The following is a 20,164-nucleotide window of genomic DNA, read 5'->3' on the forward strand; positions in this document are numbered from 1 at the left end:
ATAACAAGCTATTAAAATAAGTTAGAGGTCATGAGATGGTTGGTGTTTCAGCAAAGAATACTGAGAATGACGGCTTAGATAGATGGGAATGAAAGCAGTATCACAAAACCCCAGAAAGAAAAGAGTATCTGAGTTAGCAGTGAAATCAGAAAGCTTGGAAAGGATGAGGCTTGAGAAGAGCCTGCCATGTCTGCTAGTGAAAAGCTCAGTGACCTCTTCTGAGAGTGATAAGGTCTAATCCAGAGTGCAAGGTGCTGAGAAGAAAGGAAGCAGGGACAGTATAAATGGCAGGGTTCTTCTGAATGTGGCCAACTAAAGAACATGAGATAGAATTAGGATGACATCTGAAAGACCTTTAAGGGTCTAGGGAAAAACTAAAAGATGAAGTAAGCAAGACCATAGAAAACAAGAATGGAAGTGGTAATTAAAGGAGATATTGGTAATAAGGAAGGGAAGGAAGGGGATAAACATTTAAAATGCAACCACTATGCATCAGAAACCAAGTGTAAGCCCTTTTTTTTAAAATTATCTTTTAATTTTATTTTTACAACCACCTTGCAAGCTAGGCTCTGTTATTACCTCCATTTACAGCTAAAAAAAAAAACAACAACAAAGCAAACAGAGGTCAAGTTATGTGCTCAGGATTGTAGGTAGCTGAGGTCAAATTGAACTCAGGTCTTCCTGATTCCAGGCCCAGCAATGAATCAATCTTATTATCTCATATGTTTGTATACCAAGGAGCTGAGAGTCTATAAAGGAGAGAGAGGCAATGATTGTAGGGGCATTCTTGTAGAGAAGATGGGAAAAGATCCATCAAAAGTATGTATACTTAATGGTCTTTTCTTCATGATACTGCTCTGGTTTTACACAAAGTCACATGTACAGTATGACAGACAAGCATAATATATATGCACACACATATGTGCACATATTTATGGAGAGAAAACCCACCCTCATATACGGTACAAACACATATACACATGTATGTATATATATATATATATATAATCTACCATGTGCAATATAGATATGCATATTAAAGTCTGAATTGAATTAGAATGATCATAAGCTTACATATTAACATGTAAACTTGCTAATACATAAAAAAGAAATAAGCATGTTCAATGGTTGTATGACACAAGGCCACTGTAGCGAGAAACATTTCATCAAACTATCTCCCATTTTTGTCTCCCTCCTCAGCCACATAAGATTTTCTCTTGTAATATAAAGAATTAATAAAATAAGAACCAGGAATCCTGTTCCCATTTATGCCATTAATAATCTGTAACCTTGGAACAAGTTCTTGAAAAGGAACAGTTTCCTTGAGAAACGCCTGTGTCAAATTGGTGATACACCAGTAAGGAGGAACAGAGAGGGACCCTGCACCCCCCCCCCCTTTTAGCAACAGAAATCCCATCTTAGGAATAATCTTGCTTCTACTCAAAGTCCAGCTATTTCTCATGGACTAGTTTGTGGATTCTCTACCAGTCTCTATCTTTGCTACTAGGGTTAATGATCAGTATTATCAGTGATAAAGTTTTGCAATAAGATCACAAGCAAGGTTAATGAAAATTAGAAACTAGAGTTTGGGGAGGGGGGCAGGTGGCACTCAGGGTATAAAAGACCTCTCCAAATTCTCTCTGTGTGTCTTTCTCTCTTTCTCTGTATCTCCCCTCAATGAGACATGGCTTATAATTTTTAAAAGATACTCCCATGATGCATTGTGATTAAAGCTTCTCCTGACATTGTATATGTGCAACCAGTTTTTGCTATGATAGTAGTAAGTGAAAAGTCTTATTTTTTCACATGCCTGTGGCTTATTGCTGTCCCAATTTGAGTCTAGCTGACTTTGGTTCCTATGACAAACACAAGGGTACACAATATCTAGTAACTTATGCCTGAACACTAACCCCAAGTCATATAGAAATTGAAAACCCTGGACAGAAGGATTTGGTGCTGGAACTGTTATGGTTTTGGTGACCTCTCCTGCAATCCCAGGAAGAGTATACTCAAAAGGAGTCTGGGAAAAACCTGTCCTGTGGACCCCAAAGAATCAAAGGGAGGGAATCTCCTAATATTTTATGTATCAAGGAATTTAAGCCACATTTCTCTGTAGAGGTCATGTCTCTGAGGCTACTCAGTGAGACCAACACCCAGACCTGTGCAGGACGACTGGAAGTCTTTTACAATGGGACCTGGGGCAGTGTTGGCAGACACAACATGACTGCAGTCACTGTGGGAGTGGTATGCAGGCATTTAGGCTGTGGAGACAATGGAATTCTTGACCCTGCTCCTACAAACAAGGCAAGTTCCAGAAGCATGTGGGTGAATGGTGTTCAATGTCCTAAGGGGCCCACCTCCCTGTGGCAGTGTCCATCAGATCCATGGGAGAAGACACCATCCAGTGCAAGACAGGAGGCCTGGATTACATGTATTGGTGAGTGTCTCTTGGTCTGTTCACAGGTTTCATGAAATCTATCCAGTTGCTAATCTCATTTGATATACTTCAATTCAACAAACATTGAACATGTATTATTAGTCACCCAATCAGATAGCATTTTTTATGAGCTTCCTATGAGCCAGATACAATGCTAAGGAACTTGCAATACAGAGAAAGATAAAAAATAGTTTCTGTCCTCAAGGACATTCTAACGGGAGTGGGGGAGAGATACCACTTATCAGTTAGATAATACAAAATAATGATAGATTGGATGGCAATCATATGGGGAATGAAACTTGCAGCTGGGCACTTGAGTTAAATCTTCAGTTTAGAGATTTTAAGAGTCAAAGTTTGGGAGGGAAAGCAATCTGGGCATGGGGAACAATCAGTGCAAAGGGGGGAGATGGGAGTAAGAAGGAAGGGTGAGTCAGCCAATATGACTGCAACATAGAATGAGTAGAGAAGAATCAAATACTAAAAGATGAGGAAGGTAGAAAAGCACCAGAAAGGGAGTTTCTTTAGATATCATAGGACCTGGACATAAAAAGGAGACATGCTACTTTACTGAGCAGCAAAATGGGGTGGTTTGACATAATCAAATGTGGAAAAATCATTTTGGCAGCTAACTGGAGAGTGAATTAGGACTTGAGAACAATTAGAAGATTGTTATAATAAACCAAGGGATAGGTGATGAAAACCTGAATTAGGATGTTAATTGTGTCGGTGGAGAGAAAGGACATGAGTAATTATAAGATTTGGTAATTGATTGACAAACTGGTGTGTGTGTGTGTGTGTGTGTGTGTGTGTGTGTGTGTGTGAGAGAGAGAGAGAGAGAGAGAGAGAGAGAGAGAGAGAGAGAGAGAGAGAGAGAGAGAGAGAGAGAGAGAGAGAGAGAAATGAAGAGAGGAGGAATCAGGGTCTTGGGGAACACCTACTCTGAGTGAATACATAATCAACTATACTGGTCTCTAAACTGTGAGTGGCCAAAGCCAAACAAAATAGCAGGAAAGAGTTAGGGTTAGTGAGTAGCATTAGGATCCCCTATCTTTAGTGAGAGTCTAGGTGAGATTTATGCTATTAAGCTGGCATAAATTTATGGTGAGAACAGTTTCATGAATGTCTCATTTCATCTAGCATAGTTAAGAAAATGAATCCAAGGTGGTTGTTTGGCAAGCTGTGATGGATGACAGGATAAGTGAGGGAGGGATTCAAGTACAGGACTTAGGGCAGTTGAACTGAGTCATTAAGAGGTGAAAATTTGTAAAGGGGGAAGATTATCATCATAGAAGAGTTTTTAATTGAGATAATCCTACCTGAGTGGAGGTTACAGTGGGGTTGAAGAAAAGATTTAGTAGAAATAATGCACAGGGTGAGATGGAAAAATAAAGGATATTCATTATTTTCAGTCATGACAATGAAATGCTTAGTAAGGGTGATGGTGAGATGAAAGATCTGATCATCTTTGTGTTGTAACTGAAAGAGTGAGGTGAAGTAAAAGAGTAGAAATTCATGAGAGTTGTGTAAATTGAGGAATTTGAAATTCAGGGTCTTTGAGGGAATATCAACATATTAATGAAGAAGAGAAAGATTGTGAGCCAAGCAATGAAGTTGTGAGAAAGATAAATATTCAAAGATTCAGAGTATATAATAGCTATAAGAATCTGAACTGGGGGATGATGACAAATTAGGATTACTCAGCAAGTGGGATAAGGAGGTTGACAGGATCCTCTGTCCAATGACTTGGGGGAGATGGGTGACAGATCTGTGACAATATAGAGAGTACGTTAATTTGCCCCTTTCCATGTTAGGTATGCTCAGGAGAAGAAATGAACCTTTTAAAAATAGGATTAAGAGTATATAAAACTAAGAACACACCTTATATGCATTATATAAATGAAGAAATGGTGGTGATATTTCCAATAAGATCAGAGGTAATGGAAGTATTGATGAGGGGAAAGCAGATAGCCCAGTATGTAAATGACCAATAAAACTTTACATCCTCTGAAGAAAAATTCCTTTTTCATACAAATTTCAGAGGACTGACAGTCTCTGGAGAAACTCCTTTGATATACAAACTTCTCCATATCCTCTGGAAGCAGAAAAGTCTTTTTCAAATACAAATTCTGTTTTATGATCCTGTTTGTGTATAAATTGAAGCTCCAAATTTCTATTCTTTGAAATAAGGCTTTTCTCCCTGAAAGCTTATTGCTCGCTGACTTTGGGGCGTCCCTTTCCTACTCAATAAAAACTTTATTTTAACACAGCTTTGAGTGGGTGGGTTCTTTCCCCACGGATCCAGCCTTAGCACTTTGGAGAGAGGAGAGAGAGAGAGAGAACCACAGACCCATCTTTGCCTAGTATCACACCCTCTTCAGTATGATCAAACATGGTCACAAAAAGGAGATTGGAAATTCCCCTTCTTGTCTTGTGTGGAATGATCAATGTGGAATTCTATATGTAACATCAAAATTTTTCAATGTATTGGTTCATTTTGCTGAACTTTTCTTAATTAAAAAAAAAACCTGCTTATTACATGGTGTTGCTCTCTAGACAAGGAAGCTGAAGGAGGAAGACATCTGGGTGAAGGGAAAATGGGGAAATGAAAGTAATAAAAACCAAAGAGAGAGTAAATTTTTATTTTCAACATTTACATCCCCCCCATAAGAGTCTGAATTTTAGGCTAGAAAAATGAAAGTTCCAAGTCCAGTGCTCTCCAATATGCCTTACTGAGTATGAAGGGTGGCAAGTAAGAAACATTCCCTGAATTTCTCAATCAAGAGGTTCTAGATGACTTTATAAGGAACAGTTCCCATTTAATGGGAGGGCAGAAAGCAAGGTTGCAGGAGGGTGAGGTTATGGAAGACTAAACGGTGAAGAAGTAGTAAGAGCAAATAACTGACAACATTTTAAATATGATTAACTGTGAATGAAGAGGCTTTCTTTTGGGACAAGGGACACCTTGCATCAAAGAAGGAACCGAGAGAAATGGAGACATGGAATATGTGTTATTGGGATATGAAGAAGGAAAGGGAATGTCATCAATGGAGCAAGGGAGTTACAGAGGAATAGGAGCAAGACACAAAGGGGAAGGATTGGCTTTGGCTGCTAACCAAGCCACCTAATCTTTTCAGGCTACAACAAAGTTGGGGAGAAAAAATAATACTAAAAAATACTTTCCTTTTTCCTTTTTACCTAACACTGATGGCCTCAAGATCTATGACCAGCTCAAGATACTTGCAAAAAAACAACTCTTTAGAAAAAACTAAGTTATTTCCTGGTTAGCCAGAACAGGTTACCTGCATTGTTAACGACATATCTACAAGTCACTAGAAAAGCTGATTCCTCTCTTGAATTTATTTTAATTGCTTCTTATATTACAGTGATAACATTCATTACTATTTGATCAGAAGGTACATTTCCCATCACTTATAGTTATAGCTTGGGAGTAACTGGGAGAGGGGTTATTTATGCTGTTTACACTTCAGGTTGGGATGACCCTAGTGTTTCATTCTATACCGGCAATCTGATTATTTAATGAGAAATTTATGAGTCTATACTTCCTGGTCACTGGTTTCTTGCTTCCAGATTTCATTTCACCTGTCCCCAGAACATGGGCATTAGGATAATAAATGTGGCCCTTAGGACCTCAGGGAAATGTGGGCATATATAGCTCATATGAACCCAGACTCCCAGAAAATTTATAGGAACTTGAAGTTCAAAAACTTTTTTTTAAAAAATAATTCCCACCTAGTTCACAACTAGAAATATTTAAAGTAAACTCAGATCCAGGAAGTTTGCTATTCACCATTCTAACTGACCTAGGAAAAAAATAAGAAAAGGAACAATAAAACATGTCATCAAAATGAAAAAAAATATAAAGTAAATTAATAGGGAATCACTAATTACACACAAGACTAAATATGTCATTCTTCTTCCTGGTTGGTTTGGGAAATATGAGCCTACAAATTCTCTGTCCCTATAAGGAAGCCAATTTTTTAAACAACCTTCTAAAACTCAATTGAAGGGCAAAAACTTCACCTACAAAAGCTCATATCTCTGCAGGAGTCTACAGCTAGTCTCAGCAACCAAAACACTGGTTCAATGTGTTTTCTTTTGACTCTTATGGATAATTAGGCATATCTCTGATGCCAAAGTGCCCTTTAGTGTTTCCTGGGTCTTTATACATGAAAATTAAAATCAACAGAAATCTCCTTTCCCTTCAACATTTGTATAAGTGCTTCCTTCAGTCCTGAGCACAATTTACTATACACTGCCTTCATGGCATATAATATAATTGGGGCATAGTAACTGTCAGAGGCCAAACTTAAAATTCTACTACCAGAGCAAATTTACTCAAATGGCGTCAGGATGGGAAATGATAATAATGGTGATGATGCTGATAATGTGTGTGTTTGCTACGGTTTCTCCTGTGCATCCTTGAGATTGATTGGAGAAAAAGGTTGTAGAAGTTGAGAAGACTGAGAAAACAGAAAGCCAATACGTTCGAAGAGCCAGGGTAAGGAAGAACAAGAATTGATACTGAGCAGAACCAGGAAAACAATGTGTACAACAATAACATCGTAAAGACCATTAACTCTGGAAAGTTTTTACTCTAATAAATGCAGTGACTTACTATGATTCTAGAAGAGCCATGATAAAAACCAATAGCCTCTGGACATAGAGGGGATAGCCTCAAAAAGAAGACTGAGATATGTGTGTGCATGCATGTGCATATTTGTGTGTATGTGTATACATGTACAGATGTGACCAAGGTTAGAATTTATTTTGTTTGACCACACATGTTTGTAGCAAGTAGCTTTTTCCTTTTTTTCATTTTGGTTTCCTGATGGGAAAGGTGAGGTTAAAGAGAGAAAAAATAAATGTTTGTTGATTTTTTAAAATTACTTTAATTTTTTTTTAAATTGAAGAGATCCAAGAGATATGGTGTCTTCAGAAAGAAGTTCAGTTTCAGTTAGTATAGAAGACAAAAGAAATCTGAGAAGTAGATATGTATAGCATCATATGTAACATCTGGTTCAGTAGCTTCTTCCACTAAAAAATGTAGCAACTGTTATTTGTATCTTTAAGAGGAAATGGAATTTTAGAGAGAGAGCAGTCATTTCTGAGGAATCTGTGAAGAAACTGAAATTTAATTGCCATTCTGGAGAAACTGTTAATGTGATAGCTCAAGAAAAGAATAAGTGAAAGGACTGAGAGAACTTATTTGCTTAGAGGATTATATTTAATGCTTTGCTTGCAAGGAAGTATGAAGAAAATCCTTGAGAAGGATATCTGATATCCTGAGAGAAGTGAATGGTGGGACTGTGTTCCCAGAATTGAGAAGTCAGATGTAATGATGCTTAAAGGTGTCATCAGCTGTGGTCTTTTTTTTTTAAATAGATAATTATATTATAAACTATTATTTATGGTTTTATTTCATTTTTGTTACATTGTTAATAATCAGCATAGTCAATAACCCTGTGCTTATTTAAATTTAGGGAGGGACACAGAGTTTCTAGATTTTATAGGGTTAAGAGTTAATCGTTCAGTTAGAGAAATATTTAATTTTTCATTAATAGCAGAATAGACACTTTGATTAGAATCTGGGATGAGGATAAATCAGGAAAGCATCTTGGAATTCATTCAGTACAATCCTCTCATTTTTCATATGAGGAAAAAGGCTCAGAAAAATTCCTTTGTGGTTGACTCCACAAAGAACCAAACCACCAAATTAGGTGTAGATCGCTTTCTTTTGGCCAGATTAGATCTCATCATTGGAAACTGTACAATTTCATCATAGATGAGAAAAGTCCAGGTGTATTTGGATATGTACATATCCTACAAAGAGAGGGAACATGCTATCACTACTCAAGCCCACCAAGGGGAGGTTTGGTTGCAGAGGACTTGCATCAGACACCAGAGGAAGAAAGGATTTTTCTCAAGGGCCAAGCAGCTTCTGTGTGGTGGAGGCTTCCATTCGTTCCATCCTTTTTATTCAATGCACTGCCAAATAAGGAAGCAGGCTATGTCTTTTATATGTGTTCTTATTCCAAACATCCAAAGTCAGCAGCCTTGGCTATAATTATGTCTTTTTGTCCCGATGACAGACCTTGCCTTCTCCTCTGATTTGGGATTTGGGAATTAGGGAACTTTTTTTTTTATCTTATTGAATGTGGAAAGAGCAATGCTTTGTATTTCCAGGCAAGCTACGGCTCCAAGGAGGAGACAAATGTTCAGGGCGTGTGGAGGTCTGGCACGAAGGCTCTTGGGGTACAGTTTGTGATGATTCCTGGGATCTGGCTGATGCTGAAGTAGTCTGTCGACAACTGGGCTGTGGTTCAGCCTTGGGTGCCTCTGTGGAGGCTGCATTTGGCCAAGGAACTGGACCCATCTGGCTGAATAATATTCATTGTAAAGGGAATGAGTCCTCTCTGTGGGATTGCACTGCTGATCTCTGGGGGCAGGCAGACTGTGGGCACAAAGAAGATGCTGGTGTGAGATGCTCAGGTAAAGGTCTGAGAGCCTATATTGAGACCAGAAGCCTCAGCACTGGGGGTCTTGTCAGAATGGCTTGGGGTACTGGGGAGGGAAGCAGTTAGAAGGCACAAAAGGCATCTTTTACTGCTACCAGAGATTGTAGTCATCTCTGGACACTCTGACTTTGACCCTGTTTTCTTCAAACTTCCCACTCTTGATAGAAGGAGATGAAAAGGTTCTGAGATGGGCAGAAAGAGACTCAGGGAATATAGTCAAGTGACAGTGGGACTGTAACAAGCAGGAAGCAGCATAGAATCTTGTTTTCTGCCCTCAAGATACAGCTGTCTTCCTCCTTCTTCTTGCAGGTGTTCCCATGACTACAGAACCTCAGGAATTCTCAGGTACAACTCCCTTATCATGGAGTCACTATGATGGAGTTTAAAGGCTAGAGGGGGGTTCCAATAACTTGCATGGGAGCAGCTCAGTGAAAATCAAGTCATACCCTCTCCTGTGTGCCTGCTCACACATACCCCCCATCAACTTCTGAGTCTGTTTCCCTATTGGGACTTGGCTCTGATAAATCCCGTTCAGTTATTGGGGATATAGAAACATTCTTCAGATACACATCCATTTGGAAAATGCTTCTCACTGTCTGACCAGCTGCAGTTCTTCTGATGACTCTTCCATAAGGGACAGGACTTCTCTAGTTCCCATTGCTAGGTTATTGATATTTCCCCGAAACAGGCTCCATTTCCACCCCCCACATGAGCTTGTATGTTTTTAAAGGACTCAGTGCCTTGGAGAGATAGGGAATTTAGATATGGGTGGTCTACATTTATAAAATAATGAGCCAACAAGTGCATTTGTAATTTACACAAGAAACCCAATTTTTTTTATCTGAATGTATTGATAGACCTTTGGCTACTTGAATATCATTAGATATAAATAAAATCCACGGCATTTCATTAGGATAACAAGCCATAGTGTATCTCTTTCATAGGTCACAAAACCTTCAAGCTGTTCTGGATCCTTGGGGTCATCTTGATAGTACTGTTCCTGCTTGCTCTCTTCCTGTGGGCAAAGGCTAGAAGATGGACTCATCAAGTCAGAGGTGAGAACCCTCATTAGGCTGCAGCTTAGGAGATCCACTAGTAGGGATTTTCTAGGATAGGACATTCATCTTCAGATGATCTGAGGCTAATGCAGGGGTTCAGTATGAAGGTAAGAAAGTTTTCATGGTGGTGAAATTTACCAGGACAGAATGAACATTTAGGGGATTGCTATACCAGAACTAAAGGAATGGCACTGGATAGAGCCAATGTATCAGTTCAGTTGTTTCAATATACATAATTGACAGAAGTCAGCATGAATATATGACTTGATGATATCTCTTGGGTGTTCTAAGATAGGCCAATAAAAGACAGGTGGCCAAGAGAGGGTTTACGCACAAGAGGGAGAGGACATAGGAAACAAATGTACAATTCTAAGGAAGTAAAATATGTGGGAAAGGAAGCTAGAAAGTGGACCACGAGGAAGATCAACCATAGAGATATGAATATATGTCCAGGTATGGGAAAAGGAGTCTTTTCATTCACTGAAAGGACAATTCATCCAATCCAAAATGAGCATGGCAAGAGTTGGGATATCAAGCTATGAAGCATTCAACCTAAGTCTTCTATTCTGATGCTTTTCCCAAGTAGGAAATATTCTTCAGAATGCTGTTTACAAGAAGATGGATGTTCACCAGAAAGAACATGAAGACCTGTATCTATTCAGTCACCCAGGTCTGTGGGGCTCAGAGATATTTTGCTTAGTTGGTGGGGACTCCCATTATGAGAATAGCCCCTATCCACAGGCAAGAGTAAATCCCTGAAAAGGCCTGCTTTAAATGACTCAAACCCAAGAATAGCCAACCTCTGGGTAAGCTCACAGTTCATCTGGCCCCATATTTCTGAGTTCAATGAAGCTTTGATGACTTTGTAGGAAGCGATGCAATAAAACTATCTTTTTTCCCAAGAATAGTTACTTTTCATAAGATCATAGATTTAGAGCTTTTTACAAAAGAATACACTGAGTCACAGACAGCTTAAGTGCTTTGCCCAGAATAACAGAACTGGTAAGTGTCTGAAATGGGATTTGAATCAAGGTATTTTTAGTCCAAGCACAAGGTCCTATCCTTTGTATTATGCTGGCATACTTGTAGAATGCTTTAAAAAGTCCTTCACATAAAATATTTCATTCATATATCATGTGACAGAGTCTGAAAAGTGCTTGCTAATCTTAAAGCCCTAGAGAAATGGTAGTTATCTCATCTCTTCTCTGTTTCTTCCTAATTCCTGTCCCTGTCCTCTCAGCTGAGAAACTTGTTTTATAAAAGAATCTTGATATAATTCAAGATTATCTTCCATTCTCCTTCTGCTCTTATTATCACTATTGCTCATATCAAAATAAGGCTCTTCTCCTGGTTGAGGGAAATTTTTCTTCATGGATCCTTGAAAGAAGGCCAAATTACAAATTTTCATTCTATGTTTTTCATATTTTTGACAATATTGTAATTTTACTTAATATTAATTTTCTCCCTAGTTATATGAAAAAAACAATTTTCATATTAATTTTTAAAATTTGAATTTCAAATTTTCTCCTTCCCTCTTTTCCCTCTCCACTTCATTGAGAAGACAAGCAGTCCTATCTAGATTATACGTGTAAGTCATGCAAAATATATTTCTATGTTAGTCATATTGTGAAGGAAAACAGACAAAAAAGCCCCAAGAAAAATAAGGGAAATAAAGTAAAGGTTTGCTTATTCCATATTCAGACTCATTAGTTCTTTCTCTGGAATTGGTAATATTTTCACTAAAAATCTTTCAGAAGTGTCTTGGATCGCTGTATTGAAGAGAACTGCTATGTCATTCATAATTGATTGTGAAATATTGCTCTTATTGTATACAATTGCTGCCAACTGTATACAATACTGCTGCTTCAGCCGATTTTACTTTACATCCATTCACATAAATCTTTCCAGATTTTTCTGAGGGCATCTTGTTCATCAGCCCTTGCAGCACAATATTCATTCACTATTATATACAGCTTGTTCAGCCATTCCTCAATTAATTACCATACCCTCAATTTCTAACTCTTTTCTACTACTAAAAAAAAATGGCTATAAATCTTTTTGTACAGCTAGTTCCTTTTCTTTTCTTTTTAATCTCTTTGGGATACAGACCTCATAATGGTATTGTTTGGTCAAAAAGTATGCATGATTTTATAACACTTTGGGCATAGTACTAAATTGCTCTATAGAATGACTGAATCAGTATACAACTTCACCATTAATGTCTCAATTTTCCCACATCCCCTTCAGTATTTGTCATTTTCCTTTTCCGTCATATTAACTAATCTGATAGATGTGGGATGATACTTCAGAATTGTTTTAATTTGCATTTTTCTAATCAATGGTTATTTAGAGTATTTTTATATGACTATAGTTTTGATAACTTTTTCTGAAAATTGTCTATTCACATAGCTGTAAATATTTTCCTCCATTATCCTGTCTCTCTGAGTCTGTCTCTGTCTCTGTCTCTGTTTCTCTCTGTGTCTATTTCTGTGTCTGTCTCTTTCCTTTCACCCTAACCACCCTCAAAAGCATTTTGATTCTGATTTTTACCTTCTCCAATCCACCCTCCCTTCTATAAGTCACTCCCCTTTCCCAACTACTTTCCTGTATGTAAGATAGATTTCTTTATTGTGTGTATGTTATTCCCTCTTTGATCTAATTCCAATAAGAGAAAGGTTCACTCACTACCCTCATCAATTCTTCCATCTTCCCCTCCACTGTAAAAGTTCTTTCAAACTTTTTTTTGTCAGATAATTTATCCTATCCTATCTCTGCCTTTCCCTTTTTTCCAGTGCATTCCTCATTCTCACACCTTAATTTTAATTTTTAAATGCCCTTTCTCTATACAGACTCCCTCTAACTACCCTAATAATAAGAAAGTTTTTAGATGTTATAACTATTATTTTCCCATGTATTTTCCCATATGGTTATTAATTAGGGAATGGCTAAACAAGCTGTAGAAAGTTAGTCTTACTGTATCCATTAGGATTTTTCTTTCCTATTTAACTTTTTATACTTCTCTTGAGTCTTGTATTTGAAAATCAGATTTTCTTTTCACCCCTGATTTTTTTTCAACAGGAATGATTAAAAGTATTAGATATTCATTTTTCCCCCTGAAGGATTATATCAGTTTTGCTGGGCAGGTAATTCTTGGTTGTAATCATAGTTTTTTTGCCCTCTGGAGTACCATATTCCCAGGACTCGAATCCTTTAATGTAGAAGCTATTAAAATCTTGTGTTATCCTACTGGGTACATGATATTGGAATTGTTTCTTTTTGAGTGATTGTAATATTTTCTCCTTGACCTGGTAGCTCAGGAATTTAGCTATAATATTCATGGAGTTTTCATTTTGGGATCTCTTTCAGAGGGTGATTAGTAGTTTCTTTCAATTTCTATTTTACTCTCTAGTTTTAGAATACCAGGGCAGCTTTCCTTGATAATTTCTTGAATTTTGATGTTTAGATTTGTTTTGGGTTTTTTTTTTTGTGTGTGTGTGTGTGTGTGTGTGTGATAGCTTTCAGGTAGTTCAATAATTCTTAAATTATCTCTCCTCAATGCATTTTAAGGCTATTTCTTTTTCTAATATTTCACATTTTCTTCTATTTTTTCGTTCTTTTGATTTTGTTTTATTGTTTCTGTAGTTTTCATAAAGTCCTTAGCTTCCACTTGCCCAATTCTAACTTTTAAGGAATTATTTTCTTTAGGGAGCTTTTGTATCTCCTTTTCAATTTGACCAATTCTACCTTTTGAGGATTTCTTTTCTTCAGTGAATATTTGTACTCCTTTTGGGGATCCTGCCACTCTAGAATTTGTTGAGTATTGTTTTGGGGGACAGCTCAAGTGAGTCTCTGCCTTTTTTTAAGGTATTCTCTCTCTCTCTCTCTCTCTCTCTCTCTCTCTCTCTCTCTCTCTCTCTCTCTCTCTCTCTCTCTCTCTCTCTCTCTCTCTCTGTCTCTCTCTCTCTCTCTCTCTCTCTCTCTTTTAAATATCTCCTTTACCAAGCTGTCGACTAATTTTTTTTCATGGTTTTCTTAAATCACTCTCATTTTTCTTCCCAATTTTTCCTGTATTTCTATTACTTGATTTTTAAAGTTCTTTCTGAGCTTTTCCATGACTTGAGAAGTATTTATATTTTTCTTTGAGGCTTTGGATGTAGCAGTTTTGATTTTGTCATCTTCTGAGTTTGTATTTTGATTTTTCCTGTCACTCTTATAACTTTCTATAGTCAGGATCCTTTTCTGTTGTTTGCTCATTTATTCCCCATTCTATTTATTTCTCCCTCTCCCCTTCTTTTTTTTGGAAAAATAGCATTGTTTCGCAGTCATATAATTATTATTTTATTTTGACAATTCATTTTAATACTTATTGACATTCATTTTTATAAAATTTAGAGTTCTAAATTTTCATTTCTCCCATCTTCCTTTCCCTGCTCCCCAAGACAGCAAGCATTTTGATATATGTCACACATTTACAATCATGTTAAACACATTCCTGCATTAGTATTTTGTATTAGGAGTGTTGGACTTGTCTTGGATCATTGTATTGTTGAGATGAGTTAAATCTATCATAGTCGATTCATACAATGTTGTTGTTGCTGTTTACAATGTTGTTCTGGTTTTGTCACTCTATTTAGCATCAGTTCATGTAAGTCTTTCCAGGATTTTCTGAAATTTGTCTGCTCATTTCTTATAATACAATAGTATTCCATTATATTCATATACCACAACTTATTCAGTCTTTGCCCAACTGATGGACATTCCCTGAATTTCCAATTCTTTGCCACCACAAAATATAAATATTTTTGTTCATGAAGGTTTTCTCCCCTTTGTTATGATCTTTTTGGGATACAGAACTAGTAGTGGTATTACTGGATCAAAGGATATGCACTTCTACCTGTATGCTTAAATGAGACTCTGCTTCTGAAATGAAGGGAACATTGTTCCAAACTTCAGGTTTCAGTTGTTTTCAAAAAAAATTCTTGGGACCTGTAAGTTTTCAGTTTTTCCAATGTGGTATGTTCTAAGAAGAGGAATGCTTACCTTCTCCTGGTCTGTGTTCTTGTCTCAGAGTTACCACAAACACTCTTTTCTGCTTTAGTAATTTTGAGCAAGGTCCTAGTTCCCTTGCAGCCACATACTTACTCAGTGCTAGTACTACTCCTCATCCTGGGATCAAGACCCTGGCCTGGGTTCAAGGTCCAAATACGAGCAACAGAATAGAGAGCTGCTCCCACTGCTAGCAAAATCACCCCCTTAATTTTCTTTTGAACAGTCGTTTGAACCCCTTATCATCTGCAGGATGTGAAGTCTAGAAATCACCTTTACTATCACTGATTCAGTTTACCCCAACACAGAGCTAAAAGCTCAGGAATTGGCCTGAGTATTCCTGAGCCTACTTTGAGAAACTGTATAGCTAACTGCTAAGATGTGAGTAAGGGAAATGAGGATATCAGTTTGACAGAGATCTTTAGAGAATTCATCTAAGGGAGCCATTGATAATGAAGCCATCAAGCATCTTTTGGGGTCTTTGAGGAAACTTTTGATCCAGGGACACCTATTATCTGATTCCAACCTCTCTCTACCCCACCAATGAGCCTCCTTGCATTCACCTCTGTATAAGGATTAGACTCTTATTAGAACCTATGATTGGAGACTTTTACCTGGTTCAGACTCACTCACTTTACAGGGAGCGAAGTAGGCTTTTCTTTATTCTCATTAAAATTTTTAAACACTCAAGGAAATACTAAAGAAGGGAAAGGGACCTGTATGTGCCAAAATGTTTGTGGCAGCCCTTTTTGTAGTGGCTAGAAACTGGAAAATGAATGGATGCCCATCATTTGGAGAATGGTTGGGTAAATTATGGTATATGAATGTCATGGAATATTATTGTTCTGTAAGAAATGACCAATGGGAGGAATACAGAGAGGCTTGGAGAGACTTACATCAACTGATGCTGAGTGAAACGAGCAGAACTAGGAGATCATTATACACTTCAACAATGATACTGTGTGAGGATGTATTCTGATGGAAGTGGATATCTTCAATATAGAGAAGAGCGAATCCAATCATGGATGATCAATGATGGACAGAATCAGCTACATCCAGAAAAGGAACACTGGGAAATGAGTGTAAACTGTGAGCATTTGTTTTTTTTTTTGTTTGTTTGTTTTTCTTCCCAGATTATTTTTACCTTCCGAATACAATTCTTCTTTTGCAACAACAACAACAGCAAAATTCGGTTCTGCACATATGTATTGTACCTAGGATATACTATAAGATATTTAATATGTATGGGAATGCCTGCCATCTAGGGGAGGAGGGGAAAAATTTGGAACAGAAGGGAGTACAAGGGATAATGTTGTAAAAAAATAAAATTACCTATGCATATGTACTGTCCAAAAAAAGTTATAATTATAAAAATTAATAAAAAAAATTTTTAAAAATTTTTTTTAACATTTCAGATGGTCCTAATGGCATAAGTGGTATCCCAAGATCTGATTCTGAAGTTGCTACAGAAGTCTCTGAGCCTGAACCACTTTCCATTTCCTGGATTAACAAAAAGGATGCCATGGCAATTCCAGAAGAAAGGAGCAGGAACAGAACTTCCTCAAGTGAGTGGGCAGCAATAAAAAATTATAAAACTTAATGGAGAGAGATCCTAGTAGTTCTGTGTGTAGCTTTCAGATCATCTTAAGAATTTGGAGTGATTTGTCTTTTCAAAGTTCTAAATTTTCAACTCTCTTATACAACACTATTATTTCTTTCCTGATGCCTCTGATTTCTAACCAAATTTCAATTTCTCATTTGCATTCTTATTTTTTTCTCTCTTGAAACATTCTGGAGATTCTTGTTTTTGTTCCATGATGATTCGGGGATCCCATAGAACCTAATGTTTTGCTTTACCATTCAGTGAGGATGTTTGTATCACTATACTTTAGCTTTACCTTTGTTCATTGTGTTGTGTCCTTTACCATATTCTTTTACTATTTCTTTCTAAGTCTAGTAGTTGGTTACTAGGAAGTAGGAGGGCTAAGCTCTCTTAGTCTTTTTGAAGATGGTGCTTTCCTTTGTTTGAGAATTTTGTTGTTGTTTTATCAAGTTTTGCTATGTTAGCATGCACTGCTTCTGATTTTCTCCTATTTACACAACTAGAATTAAGTGAGGAATGCTTTCCATTACAGAGTGAGATTCTAATGGGAACCACAACAATGAGAGGCTTTTATCTTATTTCCCCTCAGGATTCTTGCCACAAGTCTTTTCATTTCTGTTTTATGTGATGTCAAAAGGGTCTATATTACTGGTACCAACCTCACTTTTGTCTCTTCAGTTTGAATGTGGGAAAGTGCTATGCTTTCCCCCAATTGTGAGGGTTAAAGTTACTGCCAAGAAAACACTTTGAGGGTTAGCAGAGGAAAAGTAGAATTACCACTTCATCTATGTTAAGCTCAATGTAAAGGCCTTTTGAAGTCAGTCAGAAGTAATCTATGTAAAAAAAAGGTGGATTACTAATGTGACCTTTTGAGTTTTTTATTTGTTTTAACAGAAGTTTACTTATGGGGAAATATTTCCTTCTCAAAATTTTTGTTTTATTTTTCAAGTTTCTTGCTGTTTTGAGATAGTAAGAGTGGAAGCTAGATTGAGACATAACCTATTGCTCTTCTTTTTTCTCTAGAAGTCTTTTTCCAGCTCACAATGAAAGAATCACTAAATAGCAGGAGTTATCATAAAGACTTTTGCATGTGAAAAGTATTTGTCTAGAAAATAATTAGCTTCCAAATACTATGCTGCTCAAAAAATATCTCAGCTCAGACATTTTTGATGAAAGCCTTGGATATAGCTTTCTTTATTTTATGGTGAGAATCCAACTAAAGAATTAGGTCAGAACATTATTTCAACCCAATTAACTTTGTTGAGAAATGTCATTTAAAAAAATTTTTTTTCCACAAATACACATATATATTCCCTTTGGACCATTTTCTACCTCCCATTATTATGTAACTTTTTTTTTTTACCATAATGAGAAGAGGAATGGTATAATAGATAGAGAGCTGGCTTCTGAATCAGGAACACTTGGGTTCAGGGTTGATCTCACATTTGAACACAGAATCCTGGCTGTGTGATTATGGACAAGTCACAACCTCTCATCACTCTAAGACTGTTCCAGACAAGGTCCTTAGACCTTCACTGGTAGAGATAAATTTCCTCCCTTTGAAGTTCCTCAATCAAATTAAGTCTACTAATTAAATGATATGTTCAGTTCCTGTTTATGCTTTCTCCTCTGATTATTTATCCAATCTAACAGTTCATCACCATCATCATCACCACCGTCACCACCTTTACAGTATTTGGTATTTGTCTTTTTCTCTCTTGTTCACTTTCTCCTAGACACTATATACTCAGGAACAGTTTTCTAAAATATGGAATTAATGTCTATTTCTATTGGTTTCCTGCTACTTAGTGCCCATTCCTTATCTATTCCTATTAGGTAGTTTTTAGATTTAGGCTTATTATTGCTGTTGTTGGTCATTTTTAATGTGTATTCTCATCCAATTAAATACTATTAATATATTATCATTTGGACAGTTTTCTCCCTTGTGCCTAACATTGCCCAAATCCTCATATCCTAGCTAATAGACCTTTAAGTGACATATCAAATGGAGTCTTCACTTTGGAGGCAAGAAATGAGTTCTGCCTTACTTCAGACATTTACTAGTTATGAAGTATAGACAAAATCTTTATATACCTCTGTATCCTCATCTATAAAACAGGAAAAATAACATCACCTACTTTATAGGGTTGTTGTGAAGGTTACATGTGACAAAATAAAGGACTTGCACACTTAAAGCATTATATAAAGGTTAGCTATTGTTAATATTACTTATGTTGATGATGATGATAATGTCGATGACAATGACAAAGATGATGATGATAATTATATGCAATATGGGAAATGTCTGAACCTTTTTTTTAAACCCTAACAACATAGTATGAATAGATGAATTGGTAATATATTTCCCCTGTTTTGTTTTGTTTTTTTAGGTCAACATCTACAATTCCTTGAAAAAGACACAACCTTTTGAATAAAAGTTGGATAAAATCATCTATTGGATAAACACGATTGTGATGTAGAGCTCAATTTCTCTGATTAGAACAATAAGAACAACTAAGTTTAGAAGGAAGTAGTGACTAAGATGTTGAGAAGTATGTATATCCTTCCTTGGGAATGATATTGCATGAGATTTACATCATCCTGTTGTTCTTCCACGACTTTTTGATTGCTTTATTCCTACGATATTTGAATCTAATTCAGGGCAATTTTATCAATCTCTGGTTTGTGCCTACTTGCCAGAGTGATAGGTTGTGTCCAAAATTATAAAGTTTGATTCTAAACTCAAGTGTCTTCACAGGACATCAAGATAACCTCCTAGTCTGTGATTGTCCCACTATAGTAATTACAAATAAAGAGATTCAGTGAATAAAGTCATATTCCAGGGAAAATATGGCTTGGGAAAAGAAAACAAGAATGTTTAATGGGATACAAAAAGATTTTGGAAAAAGAACAAAGTGTCCAGACATTCATGATTTTTTTTCAGATTTTTTTCTTATCCCTGAGCATGCTTGTCCACTGTGATTCTCTGTATCACATATATGTTTTTAGACTGATTCTGACTGCTTCATGACACCAATTTATATGGTAATTTCATATCTCTCATTTTTAGATATTGGTTATTTCTAATAATACAATAAATTTCCATTCACATGTCACTTATTTTGCCATTTTCTGATCAATGGGCATTTGCTTTTACTGCTTTTGCTCATCTCAGGAAGCATTGCTGTAAAGTCAATCAACAAGCATTTTATTATGTATCCACTCTGTATCAATCACTGTGTTAAGTGCTAGAGATAGAAAAAAAAAGGCAAAAACAGTTCCTGTCCTCAAGAAGTTCATAGTTTAACATTGGGGATAATCTTAGGATTCACCAGCTTCGTTCAAAAAGTCAAAGTTGAGTTGCAATTCGAGTAATGCCAGGGAATCTAGGACAGAATGATCAGCAGGGAGAATAGTTAATGAAACTGCATAATCATGAAATGGAGTGTTTTGTGTAAGAACAGTAAAGAGGTCAGTTCCACAT

General features: G+C 36.7%; 1 protein-coding gene across 6 annotated transcripts in view; it reads left to right on the plus strand.

Annotated features, from left to right (window-relative positions):
- The window catches only part of CD163 (CD163 molecule), a 55,825-nt gene extending 36,029 nt beyond the window's left edge, over nucleotides 1–19,796 (plus strand). For 2 of the 6 annotated variants that reach the window (XM_074272110.1, XM_074272108.1), the window contains exons 12-18: nucleotides 2,117–2,437; nucleotides 8,642–8,953; nucleotides 9,283–9,318; nucleotides 9,918–10,028; nucleotides 10,615–10,701; nucleotides 16,493–16,642; nucleotides 19,071–19,796. In XM_074272110.1, the coding sequence (XP_074128211.1) occupies nucleotides 2,117–2,437; nucleotides 8,642–8,953; nucleotides 9,283–9,318; nucleotides 9,918–10,028; nucleotides 10,615–10,701; nucleotides 16,493–16,642; nucleotides 19,071–19,111 (1,058 nt within the window). In that variant the 3' untranslated portion in view covers nucleotides 19,112–19,796. The remainder of the gene's footprint in view (nucleotides 1–2,116; nucleotides 2,438–8,641; nucleotides 8,954–9,282; nucleotides 9,319–9,917; nucleotides 10,029–10,614; nucleotides 10,702–16,492; nucleotides 16,643–19,070) is intronic. The other 4 variants (XM_074272111.1, XM_074272112.1, XM_074272113.1 and 1 more) reach the window with 4 other exon arrangements.
- Nucleotides 19,797–20,164: the final 368 nt, after the last annotated feature.

The sequence above is a fragment of the Sminthopsis crassicaudata genome, chromosome 5, assembly GCF_048593235.1.
Source record: "Sminthopsis crassicaudata isolate SCR6 chromosome 5, ASM4859323v1, whole genome shotgun sequence".
In the NCBI taxonomy this organism is placed as follows: domain Eukaryota; kingdom Metazoa; phylum Chordata; class Mammalia; order Dasyuromorphia; family Dasyuridae; genus Sminthopsis; species Sminthopsis crassicaudata.